The sequence below is a fragment of the Nicotiana tomentosiformis genome, chromosome 6 (genome assembly GCF_000390325.3).
Source record: "Nicotiana tomentosiformis chromosome 6, ASM39032v3, whole genome shotgun sequence".
NCBI classification, from domain to species: Eukaryota; Viridiplantae; Streptophyta; class Magnoliopsida; order Solanales; family Solanaceae; genus Nicotiana; species Nicotiana tomentosiformis.
In genome coordinates, this window is record NC_090817.1 from 148,165,114 (window position 1) to 148,188,597 (window position 23,484).

General features: G+C 35.7%; 2 protein-coding genes and 1 non-coding gene across 6 annotated transcripts; 1 reads left to right on the forward strand and 2 right to left on the reverse strand.

The window, feature by feature from the left end:
* Positions 1-8,775: 8,775 nt before the first annotated feature.
* TRNAP-UGG (transfer RNA proline (anticodon UGG)) lies at positions 8,776-8,847 on the reverse strand. Its single transcript has one exon. It is a non-coding gene; the product is annotated as a tRNA-Pro (tRNA).
* Positions 8,848-10,662: 1,815 nt separating this feature from the next.
* Positions 10,663-15,216, forward strand: LOC104085455 ((+)-borneol dehydrogenase 1). Of its 3 annotated transcripts, none has more exons than XM_009589487.4 (5): positions 10,663-10,803; positions 11,333-11,392; positions 11,492-11,560; positions 14,102-14,361; positions 14,485-15,216. In XM_009589487.4, the coding sequence occupies exons 3-5, from the start codon at positions 11,496-11,498 to the stop codon at positions 15,021-15,023; spliced, it is 864 nt and encodes a 287-aa protein (XP_009587782.1). In that variant the 5' UTR covers positions 10,663-10,803; positions 11,333-11,392; positions 11,492-11,495; the 3' UTR covers positions 15,024-15,216. The 3 variants fall into 3 exon arrangements, with proteins under 3 accessions (XP_009587782.1, XP_009587781.1, XP_018622605.1); XM_009589486.4 differs by having other exon boundaries at positions 10,669-10,803; positions 11,333-11,403; positions 14,485-15,063; XM_018767089.3 differs by lacking the exon at positions 10,663-10,803 and having other exon boundaries at positions 11,277-11,392.
* Positions 15,138-22,373, reverse strand: LOC104085456 (bifunctional 3-dehydroquinate dehydratase/shikimate dehydrogenase, chloroplastic-like). Of its 2 annotated transcripts, none has more exons than XM_009589489.4 (10): positions 22,024-22,373; positions 19,461-19,569; positions 19,006-19,224; positions 18,132-18,472; positions 17,780-17,843; positions 16,849-16,957; positions 16,381-16,530; positions 16,133-16,281; positions 15,866-16,028; positions 15,138-15,534 (listed from the first exon to the last, which is right to left on the reverse strand). In XM_009589489.4, exons 1-10 carry the CDS (start codon positions 22,221-22,223, stop codon positions 15,491-15,493), a joined length of 1,548 nt encoding a protein of 515 aa, XP_009587784.1. In that variant the 5' UTR covers positions 22,224-22,373; the 3' UTR covers positions 15,138-15,490. The 2 variants fall into 2 exon arrangements, with proteins under 2 accessions (XP_009587784.1, XP_009587783.1); XM_009589488.4 differs by having other exon boundaries at positions 18,132-18,484.
* Positions 22,374-23,484: the final 1,111 nt, after the last annotated feature.

Sequence of the window (23,484 nt, forward strand, 5' to 3'; positions counted from 1 at the left end):
ACTTTTGGCTATATTTGGGCCATTCAGAGCCGGATATTCGTGGAAAAGGCATTGTAACCGATTGATTGAGCTTGGTTCGAGGTAAGTGGCTTGCCTAACTTTATATGGGGGGAAATCCCCTTAAGATTTAGAACTATTATGATATGTGAGCGCCCTGTACGTGAGGTGACGAGTACGTACATGGGCTAGTTGTGGTAAAATTCGATTTTCTTACTGAACAACAACATATTTTCCTGTTATTTTAAGTTATACCATTTTAATGAGTACTAATCTATTTTCATTCTTCATTGAGTTATTCCAATATGTGTATTTATCATGTTTAGTCTAATACGACATGTCTATGTGTCTTAATTGTTTATGTGAATTCTGTGCAACATGCTTAGTGAATTTCCTGCTTCTTTCCTGACTGGTACTTGGTCTAAATCGTAAGAATTTCGTGATGTAGTTGTATTTCTATCGTTCGCGCTGCATATTTACTTTGGGACTACGTAACGATATTTCGGGAGATCCCCATGTCTTGCATATTTACTTTAGGACTACGGAATGGTATTCCGGGAGATCCCCCTGCACATTTACATTTGGGACTACGAGACGGTATCTCGAGAGATCCCCGGTTGTGTTTCTATGTACTGAGCTGTTACCTTTTATGATTTCATTGTTGTTAAATTTCTGCCTTTATTTTATTGTGGTATTACACTCTATATTGTTTTTATTATATATTTACCAGTAGGGCTCTGGCCTGACCTCGTCACTACTCGACCGAGGTTAGGCTTGGCACTTACTGGGTACCAGTTGTAGTGTACTCATGCTACTCTTATGCACATGTTTTTTGTGTGCAGATCCAGGTGCACCTTATCAACCGCATTATCAGTGAGTCGGGACAGCTTTGGAGACTATAAGGTATATTTTTCGCATCCGCAGACCTCGGAGTCCCCTTCTACTCTTTCTCATGTCCATTATCTTCTGTATTTTTCCTTTGTTAGACTCTGATGTATAGAGACACTTGATTTTCCTTTTGTAGTTTGTGATTCATGATCTTCCGGGTTTTGGGATTGCTGTGTATTTTGAACGGTTAGTTGTTAAAATTATATTTTCATTTCATTATTCCGCAAATGTTAGGCTTACCTAGTCGTAGAGACTAGGTGCCGTCACAACGTCATACGGAGGGGAAATTGGGTCGTGACAAGTTGGTATCAGAGCTCTAGGTTCATAGGTGTCGTGACTCACAAACTGGTTTAGTAGAGTCTCGCAGATCGATACGGAGACGTCTGTACTTATCTTCGGGAGGCTATTGAACTGTTAGGAAAAGTTTCACTACTTTGATTCCTTGTCGTGCGAAAAATTTGTTGACTTCAAAGATTCTAAACTTTCTGTATTCTATTCTCTTACAGATGGTGAGGACACGTACAAGCGGATCTGATGACCAGGCACCCGCGCCCCCTACTAGATCCGCGAGAGGCCGAGGCCGGGGTAGAGGCCGAGGACGTCCACGTGGTGCAGCCAGAGCACCCGCACGAGTTGCTACAGAGGAGCCCTCAGTAGCTCAAGCTGGAGGGCAGACACCTGAGATACTTGTTGCTGCACTAGCCCTCCAGGAGACTCTAGCCCAGATTCTGAGCATGTTCAGCACCTTAGCTTAGGCTGGATTGATTCCACTTGCTCCTGCCACATCTCAGGCCAGGGGAGGAGCACAGACTCCCGTCACCGGTACTTCAGAGCAGCGGGTTCAGGTCGACTAGGTTCCAGAGATTATACCAATGCAGCCGGTAGCTCCAGCTCAGCCCGAGGTTAGGGCAGCAGCTTCTGAGGCGGAGCAGGTCAGACTTGAGAGGTACAAGAAGTACCACCCGCCTACTTTTAGCGGATTGGCTACAAATGATGCTTAGGGTTTTCTGGAGGAGTGTCATCGTATTCTCCGTACTATGGGCATAGCGGAGACGATCGGAGTTTCTTTTACAACATTCCAGCTTAGAGGAGTAGCCTATCAGTGGTGGCGTGCTTATGAGTTGAGTAGTCTGGCTGAGGCAACGTTGCTTACATGGACTCAGTTCTCGGACATGTTTTTTAGAGAGTATGTACCTCAGAGCCTTAGGGACTCATGGCGCGTGAAGTTTGAGCAGCTGCGCCAGGGCGCTATGACTGTGTTAGAGTGTGCAGTTCGCTTCAGTGATTTGGCCCGACACGCACCGGCCTTAGTTGCCACAGTTCGAGAGAGGGTTCGTCAGTTTATTGAGGGACTCCATCCCAGCATCCGGAGTAGTATGGCCAGGGAGTTGGAGATGGATATTTCTTATCAGCAGGTTGTGAGTATTGCCAGGATGTTTGAGGGCATGTTTTCCCGAGATAGAGAAGAGGGGGAGGCCAAGAAGTCTCAAGAGACTAGTTATTATTCTGGAGCTCGTGTCCCAGCAGCTCACCATGGTAGGGGTTATATGAGTTGCCCCGTTCATTCAGCTCTTCAAACCGCCAGCGGTGTTCCAGCTCCTTCTAGACCCCAGGAGCCTTATTATGCACCGCCAGTATCTAGTGTGCCTCCTGCATGAGGTGTTCTTAGAGGCCAGTCCAGCAGACCTGCCCCGAGCCTGTCACAACAGCCACACCCTCCCAAAACTTGTTTTGAATGTCGCGACACTCGCCACATGGTGAGGGATTTCCCCAGGATTAGGAGGGGTGCACCTCCATAGATGTCTCAGCCACAGCGTGCTCCACCGGGTCCTTAGGCTATGATTACAGCACCAGTTGCCACCCCACCTGCTCAGCCAGCTCGAGGTGGAGGTCAGGGAGGTAGAGGTCGCCCTAGAGGGGGAGGCTAGGCCAGATATTATGCCCTTCCTACTCGTACATAGGCAGTTGCTTCTGATTTTGTCATTACAGGTATTATTCTAGTCTGTCATAGAGATGCGTCGGTATTATTTGACCTAGGCTCTACATATTCCTATGTGTCCTCTTATTTTACCCTGTTCTTGGGCATATCGCGGGATTCTTTGAGTTCCCCTGTTTATGTGTCTACTCATGTGGGAGATTCTCTTATTGTGAAAGCGTTATCAGTCGTGTTTGATTGCTCTTAGTGGTTTTGAGACTAGAGCCAACTTAGTATTGCTCAGCATAATAGATTTTGATGTTATCTTGGGCATGGACTCGTTGTCGCCCCATTATGCTATTCTTGATTGTCACGCCAAAATCGTGACGCTGGCTATGGCAGGATTACTGCGGTTAGAGTGGAGAGCTACCTTAGAATATACTCCCAGCAGAGTTATTTCATTTCTTAAAGCTCAACGAATGGTTGAGAAGGGGTATGTCGCGTATCTAGCTTAAGTGAGAGATGTCAGTATTGATACCCATACAGTTTAGTCAGTTCCAGTAGTGAGTGACTTTCCAGATGTGTTTCCAGCTGATCTTCCGGGCATGCCGCCCGACAGAGATATTGATTTTGGCATTGATTTGTTGTCGGGCACTCAGCCCATCTCTATTCCTCCATATCGTATGGCTCATCCTGAATTGAAGGAGTTGAAAGAGCAGTTACAGGAATTTCTTGATAAGACCTTCATTCAGCCCAGTGTGTCACCTTGGAGTGCTCCTGTCTTATTTGTAAAGAAGAAGGATGGTTTTATGCGGATGTGTATTGATTACCGCCAGTTGAACAAAGTCACAGTGAAGAACAGGTATCCATTACCTCGTATTGATGACTTATTTGATCAGTTACAGGGTGCCAGAGTGTTTTCCAAGAATGACTTACGTTCAGGTTATCATCAGTTGAAGATTCGGGAGCCGAAAATCCGGAAGACTGCTTTCAGGACCAGATATGGTCACTATGAGTTTCTTGTTATGTCTTTTGGGCTGACCAATGCCCCATCAGCTTTTATGCACTTGATGCACAGTGTGTTCCGACATTATCTTGACTCATTCGTCATTGTGTTTATTGACGACATTCCGGTATACTCCCGGAGTTGGGAGGATCATGAGCAACACCTAAGGACTGCACTTCAGACCTTGAGAGAAAAGAAGTTATATGCAAAATTTTCAAAGTGTGAGTTTTGGCTAGACTCAATGGCATTCTTGGGTCATATAGTATCGAGTGAGGGGATCCAGGTGGATCCGAAGAAGATTGAAGTAGTGCAGAGTTGGCCCAGGTCGTCCTCAGCTACAGATATCCGGAGTTTTCTTGGTTTGGCGTGTTTTGTTGATTGGGGTATATTATAGCTCTCAACTCTATATTACCCACTCAATACCTCTCGGTCAGAGAGTGATTTTGCCCAATTTGGCTTTCTCAAGTCCAAATGGGTATCAAACAAAATAGTTAATATGAGCTCAAATCGGGTTCTTACTATCTCTAGTTTGAACCCTCTAATTAGGATAATCAATCTCTCAATTAACCCAATTCCTTGTTAGCTAAGTCTTCCTAGACTATATCCCTCTTTCTCAAGCAGAGACTAAGTCAAATAGGCATGAATCAATATTTGCAACCATTAATTCTAAAATTGAAGCATGAACTAAGCTAAATAATCAACACCCAATCATAAACAAGCATTAAATTAAATACCCATAAGGTTTATACACTAGGGTTGGGTCACAACCCTAGTAAAAATCTAGCTACTCATAATGAGAATTGAAGAACATAAAGAAGAAAAGCTAATTAAACTCATAATTAAAGATAAAAATGGTAAAATATAATGTTTAAACACTCAAATAATCTAAAACTTCCTAAAATGGTAAAACAACGGCTACAACAGCTTTGAACGTTCAAACTTAACCTATATTTGTGAAACTGTTTATGTGAATTCTGTGCAACATGCTTAGTGAATTTCCTGCTTCTTTCCTGACTGGTACTTAGTCTAAATCGTAAGAATTTCGTGATGTAGTTGTATTTCTATCGTTCGTGCTGCATATTTACTTTTGGACTACGAAACGGTATTTCAGGAGATCCCCATATCTTGCATATTTACTTTGGGACTACAAAACAGTATTCCGGGAGATCCCCGGTTGTGTTTCTGTGTACTAAGTACCTTCTATGATTTCATTGTTGTTAAATTTCAGCCTTTATTTTATTGCGATATTACACTCTATATTATTTTTATTATATATTTACCAGTAGGGTCCTGACCTGACCTCGTCACTACTCGACCGAGGTTAGGCTTGGCACTTACTGGGTACCGGTTGCGGTGTACTCATGCTGCTCTTCTGTACATGTTTTTTGTGGGTAGATCCAGGTGCACCTTATCAGCCACATTATCAGTGAGCCGGGACAGCTTTGGAGACTTCAAGGTATATTTATCACGTCCGCAGACCTCGGAGTCTCCTTCTACTCTTTTTCATGTCCATTATCTTCTGTATTTTTCCTTTGTTAGACTCTGATGTATAGAGACACTAGATTTTCCTTCTGTAGTTTGTGATTCATGATGTTCTGGATTTTGGGATTGCTGTGTATTTTTGAACGGTTAGTTGTTAAATTTATATTTTTATTTTATTATTTCTCAAATGTTAGGCTTACCTAGTTGTAGAGACTAGGTGCCGTCATGACGTCATACGAAGGGGAAATTGGGCCGTGACACTACTATGCTATGAATATATTTTTGAAGTATCAAATATTTTGGGAGTTACTTGTGTTCACCGAGATTGACTTCGGATATTTTGTTTTCGTTGTCATGAAACTACACGTGCCGGTGTAGGCGTAGATGGCCACTTTGTGGTATAGACTATGACAGAGTGCTCTCCCTCGAGAGAGTACTATTTTGTAATATTATTAACATGGCTGAGTTGATTCGTACGACACTACGATGAGACGACCTGAGCAAGTAGAGTATATGATACTTGCCGCTAGGTACATAACCTAGTTGACCTTCTTATGTCGGTGATGGTATAGTACTCCCACTGAAAGGTAAGGATGATTTTCTTATGTTTAGGCCTAAGGAGTCGAAAGTGATTTCGATGACTTAAAGCAAATGGAATGATTTTGCGTGATTTTTATCCAAAATCTTGGATTGATGTAAATGTTTTAAAATTTTATATTGTGGGTTATATTTCACTTGGTTGTTATTTAAAATAACAAGGGTCATGAATTGATAAAATTTCTTATCGTTTTATATCAAATATTGGTACATTATTTTTATAAAATTTGTCCCTAAAACTTAAGTTAGAGAGAGTCTATGACACTTATTGAGTACTGTTGTGGTGTACTCAGCCCTTAGAGGCCCCCCTCCAGGGCCGCCCTGCTTACTATACATATTTCAGGATGATGTATGATACGTGACATGCGGTCAAGCTAGGATAGACTCTCTTTCTGAGGTATTATGAAGCACCACTTTTATCTCGTGGTAGCTATCATGTTCTTTCTTATTTTATTTTATTGGAATTACTCCAACCGTTGGTTCTATTCTTGGTATAGAGGCTCCATAGATAGTTGTGAAAGGTTATAATAACGGGGTTGTACACGACATACATGAAAGCATATTTATTTTACTTAGTCTCATTGTTATTATCATGAAAGACGTCATGTGTGATTTTGAATTGGAAAAATATTTTATTATTTAACTTGAAAATGTATATGATTTTCAAGGAGCTTCCGCAATTAAATTAATTTTCATGCATATGATTTGGGTGCATCACTTAGTTTGGTTCGCTCGGGTCGGATAGCGTGCCGGGTGTCGGTCACGTGGTTTTGGGGCGTGACAAAAAACCTTTCACATAATCCAATGATTCAAAAGTAATATTCTTCAACGAAAAAAATATTATACTCTTGTAATATTGGCTTGACTGCAACTAAATGAAGGGGTTTCAGCTTATACCTTTCAATTCCTAGAATGTGCTAAATTAAAATTAATGATAGCAATTGTATAGCAAACTGTTTGATGTCCATTTATACAAATTGACTCTTCAAACAAATATTATTCAAAAAGAAAAGAAAAAAATATCTTTTTTTAATAGACTGATTTTTCTGATGTTTCTTTCTCCAGCATGTATGTTTACTTCATTATATATGTAAGTAAACTTTTATTCGATTTTTAAACTCTTTTTTGTTATTTGGATAAACATAGACGTGTACCTTATATATTACATTTATTTTAAAAGAAATTCGCTTTATTCAAATCTAGCTACACTGTTTTAAAGAACTATAATTATAGGGTTTTAAATGTGAAAGAGTTTTATAGTTATATGGAGTAGCTTTTTTTTTTGGCCAGAGGCGAAGTAGTATTTAAATAATTAGAAAAGATAACAAAAGTTCTTAACATGATTGCATATAATCATTAACCGAATTAAGTATGATAACATGATAAAAAAAAAAGTTAAATTTTTATTTTTAATTTAAATTCAATTTTTAAAATTTTACCTATAAATTCAAAATTATCTTTTAATTCAAATTCATTTATATATATATATATATATATATATATATTATCTGTATTTGACCAACATAGTCAAATATAGAATAAAGTTTTCATATACTATTGATATTTATTAGTTTGCCACTTGGCTTAACCATAATATCAGTTATATATGGTAACTTTATTCCTTTAATATAGATATAGATAATTAAGGGAGCTCCAATGAGAAATTGGTAGATTATAATATGCATCTAAATTTTCGAAAAGAAAGATCCAAATTTACCTTTAACTCCTCATTATTGTTTAAAGTTACCTTCAACTTAGAACTTTATAATTAGGGGTCAAGGACAAAATGAGACTCTTTTCTAACAGGGGAGGGAATAATATTAGACTACAAATCTACAATAACATACCTAGTATATTTTCACATGTGGGGTCTAGAGAGGGTAGTGTATACAGAGGTGGAGTCAAGACTTGAACCTTATGGGTTCGGGGTGCTAATATTTTTAAGTTACTGGATTTTAAATTAATAATATGTACATATTCAATTAATTTTTCAAGACAAATATATGGATTGGACCAAAGTGGTGAGTTCAGTCAAACTCGTACTCAATGGGCTAGCTCCGCCCCTGAGTGTATACACAGACCTTACCCCTATTTTGTGATTAGACTAGAAATCTAATTGCTTAATTTCGAGTGGTACAAGAGCTAATTTGAACCTTTTCCAAAAAGAGAAGACCTTGAGTTAGGGTTGTGCATGGATCGGATCGGATCGGATTTAGTACATTTCGGATCGGATTTTTGGATTTCGGATTCTAGAAAATGCAATCCGAATCCGATCCGAATTAATATCGAATCGGATCGTATTAAAATCATACCAATCCGAATCCGATCCGAAAATCGAAATTTTAATAAACACAATCCGAAATCCGAAATTGAACGGATCGGTTCGGATTTCGGATATCCGATCCAAATGAACAGCCCTAACTTGAGTCCCTATTGAACATCGTTGTCCTAGGTTTTTCCCTTTCAATTGCTCTCCTTATTTGAAAAAAATAATACTACTACAGTCAAACCTCTCTATAACAGCTCGTTTGTTTTGAATATTTTTGGATGTTATAGTGAAGTGTTGTTATAGAGAACATATATTATAACATAACATAAAAATTGATTCCGAAAAAGCTTGGCATTTATAGAGAAGTATTGTTATTTAGGAATGTTGTTATAAAAAGATCTAACTGTAGTACATTTGTAAGATTATTATGCTAGTGACAAGGACCAATTTCGTTGATGTGAAATGAAAATATAGCATAGAAAGATCATTAATTCCCAGAAGCAGCTACTATTTGAACTTGCACTTTCAAGAGTTAGAACCATGAACTCTGAGCCATATAATTCCTATCAAATAAAAGTGCATGGAAAATCTGAAAAGAACAATGACCTTAAAGAATAATAAGGGGCGTTCCGAGAATCGAACTCGGGACCTCTCGCACCCAAAGCGAGAATCATACCACTAGACCAAACGCCCTTATTGATTAGACAATTTCTATTAATTTTAATTGACTCGGAACTATGGTAGAGCGGTATTCTCTTATGACCGCTATTCTAATCAAGAGACTAAAAGTCCCCTATTTAAGATAGGTCGCCAAACTACGATCGAGAGTCTGATCTTATTAGATTACTCTGGGGTTTCAAAACTTCATATTCAATAACCAGGAAGCTAGTCTTCCGGTTGATTTAACTGCAGCACTTGATATTTTAATAACAAATTAATATTACATAAGGCTAATTGATCATAATGGTTACCTTTTACACCATTGACTTTGAAACTTGCAAACTAATTATACATATTTCATAAATCTTGGCTGAATGAAGAACAAGAATATTCCTAGCATCAAATCAATTCCCTAGTTGGCCTTGAGTGCATTATCTTTCTGGTATTCTAATCATGTTACCCCATTTTGAGAACATTAAACTATGAACAAGTTGATTCATGGTTGACATCAAAATGTATGTTAGATTCTTAAGTTTTATGCGGCTGATTTTACACCTTGGAGTAGTAGTACAAGTGGTCATTATCACTTTATCAGCTTTTGAGGTTCCTGTCGAATTATCATGATCAGATGCCTTAACCAAGTTGACAATATTTGATGGCAATACTATTCATTTGAATTTTTCAAATAGTTTTCAGCATTTCTCACTATCCTTAAATAACTGGCCTAAACTTCCGCTTGTTTGGTTATTAATGGAGCTGACATGCGCACTATATATTTTCAGATCTCAGAAAAAAGGGAAATTCTCATTTGCAAATATATACCGATAGAACCTTGCAAGAACCCAAATGTTGAGAGACAATTCAAGATTTACATACAACAAAAGCACTTGGTAAATATACATATTCTTTTTCAAAATTTTATGCACATCTAATATGTAGACACATATATACATATATGGATAGATATATCGAGTCCAAATATCTGGGGATGAAATCAAATTTTGCAAATTAAACAGTAGAAGCAACCGTAATGGAATTAATACTCTCTTTTACAAATCTATATACTATAATTTAGAAAAGAACATGCAAATTATGAAGTGCATCTACTGTCGTTAAATCTCCAATAATTTGTGTCTCTAATGGAGCCTCATGCACCCATGAGGTTGTGTGCGTCCTAGGCAACCTAGACAGAGGCGAAGCAGTGTATTACATACGGGTTCAACTCAACCCATAACTTTTGACGCGGAGTAAAAATTTGTATGTAAAAATTTATTAAAATTACAAAAATAGTAGATATGAACCCATAACTTTAAAAATATAATGGGTTCAATGTTAAAAACCTTAAAATTGAACCCTTAGGATTTAAATCTTGGATTCGCCTCTGAACCTAGATACTCTGACGCATACAAGGTTAGTGATTAATTTCACGGCTTAAATTATTAACTTAATAAATCACACAAAAATAATTTTAATGTTGCTCCAAGAAGCTTATTGTTACTCCTTCAATTAACTTGAAAATTTTGAACTTTAAGAAAAGGAGGAAATAGTAAGGGAAAGTGTGAAAAAGATTCGTACGTGAAAAAACATGTAGCTAGCAAAGAAGCACAGTTGGCACGTCGCTGTCACAAATAACAACTTGCAATTCGTAATAGAGGAAGAAGAACATGGTAGTCTAAGACTCTACGTCAAGAAAGTTTGTCCACATTGAAGATTTTAAGATTCCTTTACCAGCAACTACTAAAGTCGGCCAGTTATAAATTACTTAATTAACTGTAAATCTAAAAAGCTTTTTGACCTCTCTCTCTTTCTCTCTCTCTCTCTCTTAACGTAATTAACGGATTAACCTACCCTTGAAATGGAAACTTAAGACCATATTTTCTTAATTACACCGTCCACCTCTATATTTTCATACTGCTTTGTGCGACTTCACAGATTTGGTGTGACTTTAATTTCTCAAGGGGCTGTAAAACACTAGTACGATACTCAACAGTAAGTTGTTCTTGTAAATTGTTTAACTTTTATACATTGATAGTGTAAAAAAATTTATACCAGTCAGATCACTTAAAAAATAGTAATATTATATCACTCTGTATTCTTAAAATTAGAGGAATTTTAAATTTTATGCACAGATGGCGTACAATTATTTGCACGGTTGAATTATTTATTAGGTGATTATAAGTAAATTTCTTAATAAGATTAATTTATAATTAGATAAAAATGATGAACCTACTATTATTACATATTAAAATGTACTGATAATATAAAAAGAATCTTATTACATGTATACCTAGTTAATTTTTTTTAAAATATGTATATATACTATATAATGACACTTGTTGATTTATTGATGAGTTTATTTCTTTATGTTTGACTTTCCTAAATGAAAATTCCGGCTCCGTCGCCGTAGCAAACCCGTCATATATATATATATATATATTATATATATATCATCATCAATCCAGTAGTTGTATTAATGACATGTGCTTGTGTTTGTTCATTATTTGCTGTCTCGCCTTAGACAATAAGAGGTGCCTTACTATCATTTCTCTCTGAAGAAGAAGAAGAGAACTTGCTTAGGGTAAGATCAAGGTCAGTTTCATGATTCTCATATACTTGTTGTTATCGTTTCCCATTTTATCTCTTGATCTTTTTTACTAACTTGTTAACTTAACTCCAGGGTCATGTATATTTCCAGATCCTTGCTTCTTCAAACTCTCAGCAAGAAGTTCTCTACCCAAATAGAAAGGTGTGTTAATGCTCTCTCTCTCTCTCTCTCTCTCTCTCTCTCTCTCTCTCTCACACACACACACACACAGAGTCACTGTCGTCACATGGCCGACCTTCTTGGATAAGGAAAAGATTAGGTCCCTCCATTTCTTGGACACATGTGCACTCGATCTTATGTTGTAGAAGAAGTCAAGAATGGTTTTTATTTTCCGAGAAGATTACATGTGAGGTTTTTGCTTATTAAAATTAGATTACTTTTTTGCTTGACCGCTTTAGTAAATTAGGAGAGAATTTAAATTTTTTTCTTTCTAATTTTATCCTTATCTACAATCATTTCCCAAACTAATTGGAGTATTAAGTAATTAATCAAATTTTGATTTTTAAAATACAGTGAAGATAATTTAGAAGTAAATACTTATTTAATCCTTTCTTAAGGAGAGTGTAAAATGTAAATTGGACAAGCAAAAAGGAATGGACTGTAGTAGTTGATAAACAAGGAGTAGTTTTTGCATCTTTTTGCTATATGTCACAGTAAGGGACGATGAAAATAATTAATGAGGCCATTTTTTTACCATGCAAATGTAACCACAAGTTGAACTTAATGACTTTACCTAGACAATAGTAGTCAAGAAGTTATTACAATTCGAATTCATGATAATATAGTTCAAATTGTACCTCTTGGTTACTACTACTAAGTTATCCCCGAGTAAATTTTATAGGTGGTCTTCAACTTTGTATTCATTACGCAAAAGTCATTTTTCTTCTTTTTGTTACGTAAAAATCATTCAATTTTGTATTCATTATGCAAAAGTCATTTTTCTTCTTTTTGTTACGTAAAAATCATTCACCTTTGTATTTATTACCTAAAAGTCATTTTTCTTTTTTTTGTTAGACAAAAATCATTTTACTTTGCTCTATTTATCACAAGTCACCTTGGCCAGATTTTATAATACTTTTACTAAAAAAGTCTATTATGCCCCTGACATTATAAATTCTCTCAGTTATGTAATACCTTCTATATTATATACTAGATAATATATTTTTACCAAGATATTTTACATATAATTAAAATATCATAAATTTATTTATTTATTATTTTTATAATGTATCCATACATTTAATTTTTTCATGGAACTCAATTTGTTTAATTATATTTAAACATGAACATATTTTAAATATAAAAATAATTTATTATTTATTTGAATTAATAACAAACAAATTTGTTTAACAAATGATAGTTTTTTATAGTCAATAAAAGTTTTAAAAAAAGTTTCAGAGATATTTGTGTTTAATATTATAATTTAAAAAAAATTATCTATTAATATTATTTATTTGAAAGTATTAATTTGATGTGTCATTGTGCCAAATATGGGTATTTTATTTATTGGATTAATGAGTATGGCTTGGATGATAAACCAGTGAGCTTTAATTTTATAATTTTCATTAAAAATATTTCATTAAGTATGGTTAAGAACATGGACTTGAGATTTTTTCACAGTAACATTACTGACAAATTTAATAATGCTACTTGTATATCTTGAAAATTAACGTTAAAAAAAATTAAATGTACGAATATATTATAAAAATAATAAATAAAATAATATCTAAGTTATTTTAATTATAAGTAAAATACCTGGGTAAAAGTATATTATATAGCATATAATATAGAAGGTATTACATAAATGAGATGATTTATAATGTCAAGGGCATAATAGACTTTTCAGATGAAAGATTTGTAAAATCTGGTCAAAGTGATTATTGTGATAACTAGAGCACAGTAAAATATTTTTTGTGTAACAAAAGAAAGAAAAATGACTTTTGGGTAATAAACATAAAGTTGAATGACTTTTACATAACAAAAGAAAAAAAAGTGACTTTTGGGTAATGAACACAAAATAGAATTACTACTCCTTGGTAAAATTATATACTACTCCATGTTTAATGTATTCTTGTAAACTGGGAACTACGTGATACTTATTCTCTCCATAACAAAAGACACTACTCTCTTATTACTACTACTACCTTTTTTGTGGTCCCTTGTTTCTCTTTTATTTTCTTTTGCGGACCCTCTTTCCCTTTTCTGGTAAAAGGTTTAATTAGCGAAATATATAACCAATGGAGTAGTAGTAGTAGTATATGTAAGCACTAAGGTACAAAATATAGGAGGAAGAAACGATGCTGTTTTTTAAGTTGCATAGAATTAACAATATTACCGCAGCTCGGGATTACATCAAATTCGGAAAAAGTTGGCTTAATACTTAAACGCTATACTTGAACATTTGCTAATTATGATAAGTTCTTTGATATTAACCACAGATAGTTGTGGTGGGATGGATTTCTAAGATTTCTCCATTAGCTAGATGCCTCGAGTTCAAGGCATGGGAACGGAAAAATCTTGATAGGAGTACACTTCTCCTTACACGAAGCGAATGTAAATTAATCAAGACCCCAAAGCAGACACCAAACACCGGGTGAAAAACAAAAATAAAAACAAAATCTGATGATACTTGTTTTAAGTTAAGAATCAGTAACTGAATTAGACAATATTATGTAAATTCAGGAAATTAGAAGGCAAGATAGCAGTAATCACTGGGGCAGCAAGTGGCATAGGGAAAGAAACCGCAGCCAAATTCATTAATCATGGAGCAAAAGTAGTTATCGCCGATATACAGAGACAGCTCGGCCAAGAAACCGCAAGTGAGCTCGGACCAAACGCCACATTTGTGCCATGCGACGTCACAAAAGAATCTGAGATTTCCGACGTAGTGGACTATGCCGTTTCCCAACATGGACAGCTCGACATAATGTACAATAATGCAGGTAAAAGAGAATTCAATATATGTAAAGTGAATGCATGTGCACTGTCGTGTCCTTAATGATCAGACCACAAATAAGAAGTGCACCTGCTACATTTAAATTCTGAATCTGTCTATTATTATACAGGGATAGCGTGTCGAACATCGCCAAGCGTAGTTGACCTTGACCTTGCACGATTCGACCGTGTCATGGCCATTAACGTACGAGGCGTGGTGGCGGGAATCAAGCACGCCGCGCGTGTGATGATCCCGCGGGGCCACGGTTGCATTTTGTGCACGGCTAGTGTAACCGGGGTGATCGGAGGACTCGCGCAACCTACTTACTCAACTTCCAAATCAAGCGTGATAGGAATTGTAAAGTCTGTGACAGCGCAGCTGTGCAAGCAGGGAATAAGAATCAATTGCATATCTCCATTTGCTATTCCAACACCCTTTTCATTGGACGAGATGAAACAATACTTCCCTGGAGTGGAATCTCAGGACCTTGCTAAAATCTTACACAGTGCTAGTGAGCTCAAAGGAGCATATTGTGAGCCCATTGATGTAGCCAATGCTGCCCTTTTCTTGGCTAGTGAAGATGCTAAGTTTATTAGTGGCCACAATTTGGTAATAGATGGCGGTTTCACCTCATTTAAAAGTTTAAACTTAGTAGATCAAGTGCAGTGACGTTCCATATAAAATTGATATGGCATTTGATTCTTTTCTAGAGTTTTTTGTTACTCCAAATCAAATGCATAGCCTCAGGGTGCACAAACTAGTTTGTGCTGAATATCGCGGAACAGGCATATTGACCTTAATGTTTTATTGCTTATAGACTACCTTTCTGGAATAAAGGCCAAGCAGGCACATCTTTTCCAGACATTACCTTCAAACTATTGAAACTATAACAAGAAATTATTTACAATATGTAATCTAACATACTATCTGATTTTCAAAAGTAAAAGAAAAACCAATCTCACAATATTTTGATGTATCTTTTTTTCCCATGTAAATCAATTCGCAACTGGAAGCTGAAGGAGCATCCATATTGAATAAGAAGAGTTCCAGAAAGCTCTTCTATTGGCTGGCAAACAAGATCCTGGGCTTAGCACTGTCTGATTTCGGTAAAAAGCTGTACCTTTCTTCTAAAAGAATCAAAATTGCTCATATACAATCCTCCGCATAAAGTCTTCTGGTGCTGCAAAAAACCAGGAGTTGAAAATTTTATACCATTGCTCAGTAAGAGAATTGTGATAAAGCGATTGCATTAGGTCAGGTCTTTTCAAGGGAATTATAGCGAACTAATTGGAAGTAAGGAGGTCCTATGCAAGACATTAAGATTTACCCAAGTTAAGCTAAGCAATATTAGTAAATTTTGTATATAAACCCCTCCGCTTGCTGCATAATAGAACTTCAGTTATGTTCAGTGCTTAGCAATATGCCCCTGGTCTAGGATATATGGGGCAAGCAGACCGAAGGTTCTTTGTTATTGTGTAAAGAAATTATTTGATGGAGGAGAGAATAGCTACCTAATCCATTGGTGAACAATTTGAACTGTCCAATTGCCTGCCTGACGAACATCTCAACCCCACCCACCACTGCAGCTCCAACCTCTGTAGCCTCCTGCAATAGCCGCGTGTTTCTAGGTGTGTAAACTGCATCAAATACTAGCTCATATGATCTCAAGGCCTCCTGAAACAGCGGAAAGGATGCAGAAAACGTTTGATGTCAGCATTCTCTCATGCAAACAGAGAGGGTCACTTTTGTTAAAAATACTGCAGTGCAAGAAAGACAACCTTGGAAATAGGAGTTTGATCTGTCCTTGGCTGCATGCCTACAGCAGAAGCATTTGCAAGAATCATTCCCTTCTCAGGGCAGAAATCGTTTAGTTGTTCATATGGCAAGGCTTCACCAGATACTGCTGCGGCCAGAGCTTTTGCTCTCTCTTTTGAAAAGAAAAAAAGGATGTGATAAGTGAAAGGAAGACGTAAATGAATGAAGATCAAAAGACAACCATAATTCTTAAAGAGATAGGAGGCAGTACCGTATTTGCGGTTAAATATTACAACCCTTGCCCCTCTACTTTTGACACCAAAAGCAATAGCTCTCCCAGCACCACCTGCTCCAACTAATACGAACAATTTTCCAGCAATTGGAGAAACATTTGATGCATGGCCATTGGTCTTTTGTCTCTCTGTTTACACACAATAATTGGAACTGCTTATGTTATTGGAGTCAGAAGTGCTTGAAATGGTTTCCTAAGAAGTTTCTACATTTTCTTTTGGGAGGGCTACAGACCGAGGAGAGGGAAAGGAATAAGAAAATGAAAAACAGTGGTATTGTCATTGTCTAATTTGTAAGATAAAAAGATGTAAGATTATCTGGATTTCGGGAAAATCTTTTGTCTTGCAAAGTGACCCACTAAACTAAATTGATTAAGTTTTTTTGCTTGTACCTTTCTACTAAGAACATTAGAATTTTTTTAAAATTCTGATAAAGAACAAATCAGTACCTCTAAGTGCATCCTCAATTGCCGTCGCACAAGCCTCACAATCTGTATTGTAACCAATGAGCTTGCCATCAGAAGGTCTCCTTATAATTGTGTTAACAGCTCCTATAGACTGATTTCCAAAAGCATGATGCATTTTAGAACGCTTTATTAATAAGAGAATGTAGCCACAAAATAATTTGATATGGCTAAACAAAAAACAACTGTATAAAAATGCCAAGTCCAAACTTTCAAAATACTGATCTAATCTATAGAACAAAATGTTTGTCCATGCAAGGACAAACACCTAGAAATCTGTGTATGTGCGTGTGTATGTGTGGATGCTGTAACACCTACGCGACCAGTGTAATAGTGCTACTTAGGCTGCCTTCAGCACTTAACCGTAATGGACTAAGGCAATCATCCATAGCTCATTTTGGAAAAAGAGAAAAACCTGAATTCTACTATGCCTAATATGATAAGGTAATTCAAGCACACCCAGGATGGTCAGCTTTTGTTTCCTCTTAAGTATATGGACACCTCTTGTACACATATAAAACAGAGTGATGTTTATAAGTATTCATTATATAAGAACTAGTGAAGCTGAACCAGCTTCGGCAAAGACATTTTGATAAGATTGTGCATTTTGTGCTTCAACCCCCCAAAATCAAAATCAAATTATGCAACATACAGCAAATCTCAAGATTAAGCTTGGTTTAGTGTACCATGGAGGTGTGAACATTAGACTTGTTTATAACCGGGTTGAGCTGCTTTGATTATTTTCAGGATAAAGTTGAACACCTTGATATTTGAATTAAACAGAAAAAGCAAAGACAGAATACACAAAAGATAGAGACATCTAAAAGAGCATAGTTTTACACTCATGCACTCACAGAATGATGAATTTAAGACAGAAATAAACATGGTATGGTCATCATTTTGGAACTAATCAGACCTTAGCAAGTGGATCTACTTCATCACAGCACCGTACTGCTGCTTCCTTATGTGGGAGTCCAACACTACACATTCCATCAAAAGGAAGAATATCATGCATTAGATATTTTTACATGAAGACAATTTTAGGAAAATAAAACATATAGGAAAGTAAAATATTGCAGGGTACATATCTTCACATCCCAAATGTTTAATGCAAGTGAAAATTTCAAACTAGTAAGATGAGTGTTGCTTATATATGGCATACATTTATGCTTGACGAGTAGGAATCTTTAGATATTCCTAATACAATCTGGCAGTTATTCATCAGTATGCGGCACAGAACAATTTTAGCTTGTACATAAGGAGCATACCTAAAACCAGCATAGTCATTGCATGAGAAGACCCGAAAAAATTCCTTGATATTATCAACTAGTAGAGGCACATATATTCCATTGTATCCTGTATGTCTAAAGGCAGGGTTGTGCAGAAGAGGGCCCTTGCTATGGCCAACAGGATTAGAGATTACGCCAAAAACTCTAGTATCTTGGTTCACATATTCCAGTTTATAAACGTCTTTAATGCTAGTCAAAGCTGGCAAGCCAGGGTTGGATTTGCCTCCTAAAGATCCACAAACAAAGAAAGCACCATATTTTGGACCCAATAGTTGGCTTATAAGACCTCTATCTCCTGCTGCCCTGGCAATTAGAGGCACCTGCATAGAGACCTTATAATGAGGCAAAAAAGTACCTCATTCTCAGTTTTAAAAAGAGAAGTTCAACAAACTTATCACTACTCACAAGGAAACTAGCATTAAAAGATTTTCTTTACAACCATATAAGCCCAAGAGATGGCTGCAGATACAAATAAGAGGCCATATATATGGAAGAAAATATGAGAGTATTTTCTAATGAACACTTCATCGCAGAAAAATTAAGTATATCAACAGCAGTTCGCGTAGAAAGATTTTAAAGCAGACCCCTTTTCTCTCTTCTTGTCGGTAAGTTGAATTGAGCAAGTATACCATCAGAGGGGATGCAATGTAGTTTCCACGGGTTCAAGAAAACCCAGTATCTTTTACACGGATGATAACTATATATGTGAATGATCACTAAAATTGCAACGAACGCAGTAGTGAGAATATAAATACTGAACACCTCAAATTTATCAATAGGTGTAAAGCTAAAAGCAAGTTGAGGGTGTGTTTTTGCAAGGAAAAAGTGCAAGTTAAAGCAAGAAAAGAAATACCTGACAATGTGTAAGCATATGAAAAACTGGTGCAACATCTGTAATATAAGCTACATCAATCACTAATTTGATGATATCTGCTCCTGTTGACTGCAGGTTTGCAATTAAATTACAAAGTCTCTCTTTTGTAGGATTTCCACCATTCACATGACTGGAGGCAATTATCTTGCAGTTCGATCGTTTGGTCATTAATTCACAGATGACCTCATCGCAAGCAACCTATAAAGTTGCAAAGAGTTTAATTTCTATAAGCTGATTATGTAAAAAATATATAACCTGATAAAAATGATAGTAAACCTGCTATCATTGTTAAATCATCATATAAACATAAAAGAGGAAACTTGTACAATGATTTACTCTCTTAAGCAAGATTCTTTTTTGATTATTTTGATTTATTTAGCTTCAATAAAACTGTATCAATTAGAGAGTAATTTGAGAAAATCAGTTGGACTAACCTCGCGGTCAACTTCAACGAACTCGACGTCCAATTCAACAGCCAATTTCAGAACTTGCAAGCATGTTTTCTTCCAGTTTTCTCTGCAAGAATATCTCGGCGAATTTGGCCTGAGAAAACAAACCCCAAATTCTCAATCAGCAAGATTTCGCAAAGGTTCAAGCTTTTGGTCAATTCGCCTCACTTTTTGGCAGATTGGATCACAAAATCGAAGAGAACCATTTTCAGTAATTGGAGTAAAATGTCAACAAATTCCCAATCAGTAAGATTTTCGCAAAGGTTCTAGCTTTTGGTCATTTGGCTTCACTTTTCTTGCAGATTGGATAATAAAATCAAACATAAACATTTTCAGTAATTATATCAACCATTATCAAACTAGTTGTGCTAATACCTTCTTTCTCTGTAATCTTTTTTAAGTTTATCTTTTAATTACTTGTACCTAAAATCACAATCTCTGGACAACTTACAAGTCACAACACAAACATAGAAAAATTTGGTTGAAACAAAAACCATAAAAATTTTGGTGAAAGGTTTTTAGAACATACAGTAGCTTTTTGATGATAAATTGTAACAAGGAGCCTCCTTTTTTAACCTAAAATTTAGTGATTTTCAACCTACTTTATATTAATCAGTAAATTACATCCTTAGATGCGATATTCATATCATATTTAAATTAAACACACATATACTATTTTAAATGTAAAAGAAAACGATCAGAAATAAAAAATGAAAAACTTGTTGTAATCCAAATGTCACCAGGCGCGTTGTTTCGAACACAATTACTCTAAAATTTTGCGACATGTATAGAGTAATACTCACTGCAAATAAGGTAAAAATTTATTGGCACAAGTGTACACACAAAATGTAGCACATAAACTTTAATATTTAATTATAGTTAATTAATATATAATTTTACCATATTAAATCACTTCTGTATAATAATTTTTTATATGATTTAATATAAACGTGGTAAGTATTTACCTTGTAAAATAATAATAATCATAGCTCCTAGACCCTAGTTAAAGTAAAGTTCAAATAAGAGCTGAAATAAGTGGTGGTATGAATAATGAATAGCATGTTGAGAAAGGAGTGATTCAACCGACAGAAGAGGTAAAATAAAAACTTCATAAGAATAAATAAATGCGGGCGGGCCTCGGATTTAACTTCATTGGGGTCCAACCCCCTATAGTCACAATCAAAATTGGAAACTTTTGACCATTCAAGAATGCAACGTAATGGTAGCTCTTCTACTTTTTTTAATTGAATCCTGTAATAGTAAGGGCTAGTCAGTTTTAAGAATGTTAATCGGAAAAAATAGTCAGCGTTTGTAAAGTATTAAAAAATATTTATCATATTATGTTGGAACTCCAGCACATAAAAAATTTCAACATAATATCTTGGATTATGGAGCTCCTGCATATAAATTTCTAGAATATTATATTGGAACTCCAGCGCATTATGCTGGAAGCTCATATGTAAAAAAAAATCGAACTACAGTATATTATGCTTGAATATTTTCAAATTTTTAAGAGTGTTTTTGTTCAGATTTTAACTTTACATCTAAAACTGACTAAATTTTGATTACTTTTGAAACGGTGACTATTTTTCAATTATCAGTCGTAAATCTAGTTATTTTTTATTTTTTCTTATATACTGTAGCAACTTTCACTTGGACATTACCTAAACCCCTTGCAAGTTGCAACTAATGTTTCTAATAATTGCTTTCCCTTTTCTTAATTTTAGATATTTTGTAATAATGTCAAGTTCAAAAATTCTTCTGATGTGTACTCTGGTCTCGGTAAAAAGAGAATCTTAAATCAAGATTTAAATCCAGAGAAGCAAACTGATGGAAACATTCTTAGATCAATTGGTAAGTGGGGGAAATCTTGGTTGGTCACTAGTCACTACCACGAGCCCGACATGCTTCACCTACCCACCTCACTCCCTCCTTTTACAGTTTCACGTGCGGTGGAGAATTTAAAAATAGAAACTCATAACATACTCTAGTTTGTACGGGGGATAAAAATATGAGCAAGAAAACAAAGAAACAGATATGAAAATCTAAAGAAGCAAACAAAAGAAATTGTGTTGGAGATTCACCTAACACTCTCCTCCTCACAAAATCACACATCTCATGTCCTCTTTTCCTTCTTCTTAGCTCATTAGTTAAAAATAGTAACCAAACCCAAACCCTCAAATACTTGAGCTACCAAGTAGCAAATCCGATACACAAGGTATTTCGCAGGGTCAGGAAAACGGCCGCACACTAAGTGGTTTGACGAAGACAGCCTAATCTAATGCAAGCATTAGTGGCTACTTACACGACTTGAACCTATGACCTACATATCACACAAAGACAACTTTATCATTGAGCGAAAGTTTCTTCACCGAGTAGCATTTGAGTACTTGAGAAAAACAGAAGAGTACTTGAAAGCAGAGACGGATGGGGGTGCGCTTAACTTATTGCTTTCGGCACGAACTATGTATTCATGTATTAAAATTATAAGATCACAATCATTCTGAATCTACTTATGCTATATTAAGAAAGGGAGAGTATATCTTACCTGAAAGAAACGATGGAGGGTAAAGTCCTCTGTTTGAGAAGGTGTTCAACTTCTGAAATGTGTGTGAAAGTTAAAGAGTCAATGCAAAGTTCCACTAGATCTGCTCCTTCTTCTTTTGCTTTCTGCATACAAGCTGCCATTTCAGACAAGCTTTCACATTCTAATGTTGTGTACACTAAAAGGTCTTGTTTGAAACCCATGATCCACAACTACAAAGAGAGACGGCTCAGAACAAATGTAAAAGTTACAATGCTCTGCTTCTAAGAAGTAAGAACCCCTGTTTTTGGTTAATTCTGGTTGAAAGGGGAGATGTTAATAGAGAGGGAAGATATGTGCGGTCAGTTATCAAATTTTGTTATACTACTTGGCTGCACATACTCCGCAAGTGCTCGCTTATATAAATAAAGCCTATATAGTGACATATCAAGTGGAGTACTTTAAAATAAGGTATTAGAAAAAATAATTCAATTATTAGTTTTGTGTATTATTAATACATTATTTGGTATATTTTTTTAATATATGTATAACTAATACTTATATTAATAATACACCATATTTGGTATTATCCTATGTATAAGCAATGCATACAAAACCATGACATTAGTAATGCAAGGGTTATTAATAATTGCGTTAACATGGTTAAAGACCTAATTGCCCCCTCAAATCCCTAAAAACCCATCCCAAATACTTTCTCCCATATTATTAGCAAGCAGACTCTTTGTACGCTTTGGATCACAGACCCAAGGTGAATGCAACCAAACTTGTTATAGCTTGATACTTTTATACTACTATTTTATTTTTTTGCATTATTATTTTTGTACTAAATTAAAAGAGCCTCGGTCTTTTGGTCGAGGTAGATGTTACCTCTCAATGTTGAAAGAATTTCTTATTCTGTTATCCATATAGTTAATTGTTATATCTAAAGTTAAAAATTGTGGAGGGTACTTTTGTAAAGATCCAATTTTGTTAAAATTTTGTAATATTTTAATACACCCAATCAAACAATGGATAAAAAATAATTCCAGTATAACTAATGTCAGCATTACTAATATACTCTATTCAGCACTATTCTTATATCTCCCGCCAAACGACCCCTAAAGGTACTTGTATATAACACATCCTTATAATAGTGTAAGAGATAAATGATTCATTTAACTCTAATATAATCATGTCATATAACTTATATGGGTGATGGTTGATATTATTTTTTTCTACTGGTACCAACCACCTATGTACCCAAAACATGTCACATCAGCAATAATGCTATGAAGAAGGCAATAACATCTTTTGTTCATGCTATGTGATAGCGAAATCTATTAGGGGTCTTTTGGTAATGTTGGTATAAAAATTTAATACCACTTTAGTACTTTGTTTGGTTAGCAAATCTGGTATAAGTTATTCAGGGATTAAAATTAGCATCGGGATAACTTATACATTGTAGATGGTGGGGTAATCAGTGCT

What these genes read in the sequence shown, in the direction of transcription:
- LOC104085455 (XM_009589487.4), top strand. Translation starts at nt 11,496, where the DNA reads ATGTATATTTCCAGATCCTTGCTTCTTCAAACTCTCAGCAAGAAGTTC. An exon ending in TTCTCTACCCAAATAGAAAG is followed by an intron (nt 11,561 to 14,101) that starts GTGTGTTAATGC and finishes ATGTAAATTCAG; the next exon opens with GAAATTAGAAGGCAAGATAG. An exon ending in CATAATGTACAATAATGCAG is followed by an intron (nt 14,362 to 14,484) that starts GTAAAAGAGAAT and finishes ATTATTATACAG; the next exon opens with GGATAGCGTGTCGAACATCG.
- LOC104085456 (XM_009589488.4), bottom strand. Translation starts at nt 22,223, where the DNA reads ATGGGTTTCAAACAAGACCTTTTAGTGTACACAACATTAGAATGTGAA. An exon ending in AATGACTATGCTGGTTTTAG is followed by an intron (nt 17,844 to 18,131) that starts GTATGCTCCTTA and finishes TGGAATGTGTAG; the next exon opens with TGTTGGACTCCCACATAAGG. An exon ending in AATATTTAACCGCAAATACG is followed by an intron (nt 16,282 to 16,380) that starts GTACTGCCTCCT and finishes TCTTTTCAAAAG; the next exon opens with AGAGAGCAAAAGCTCTGGCC.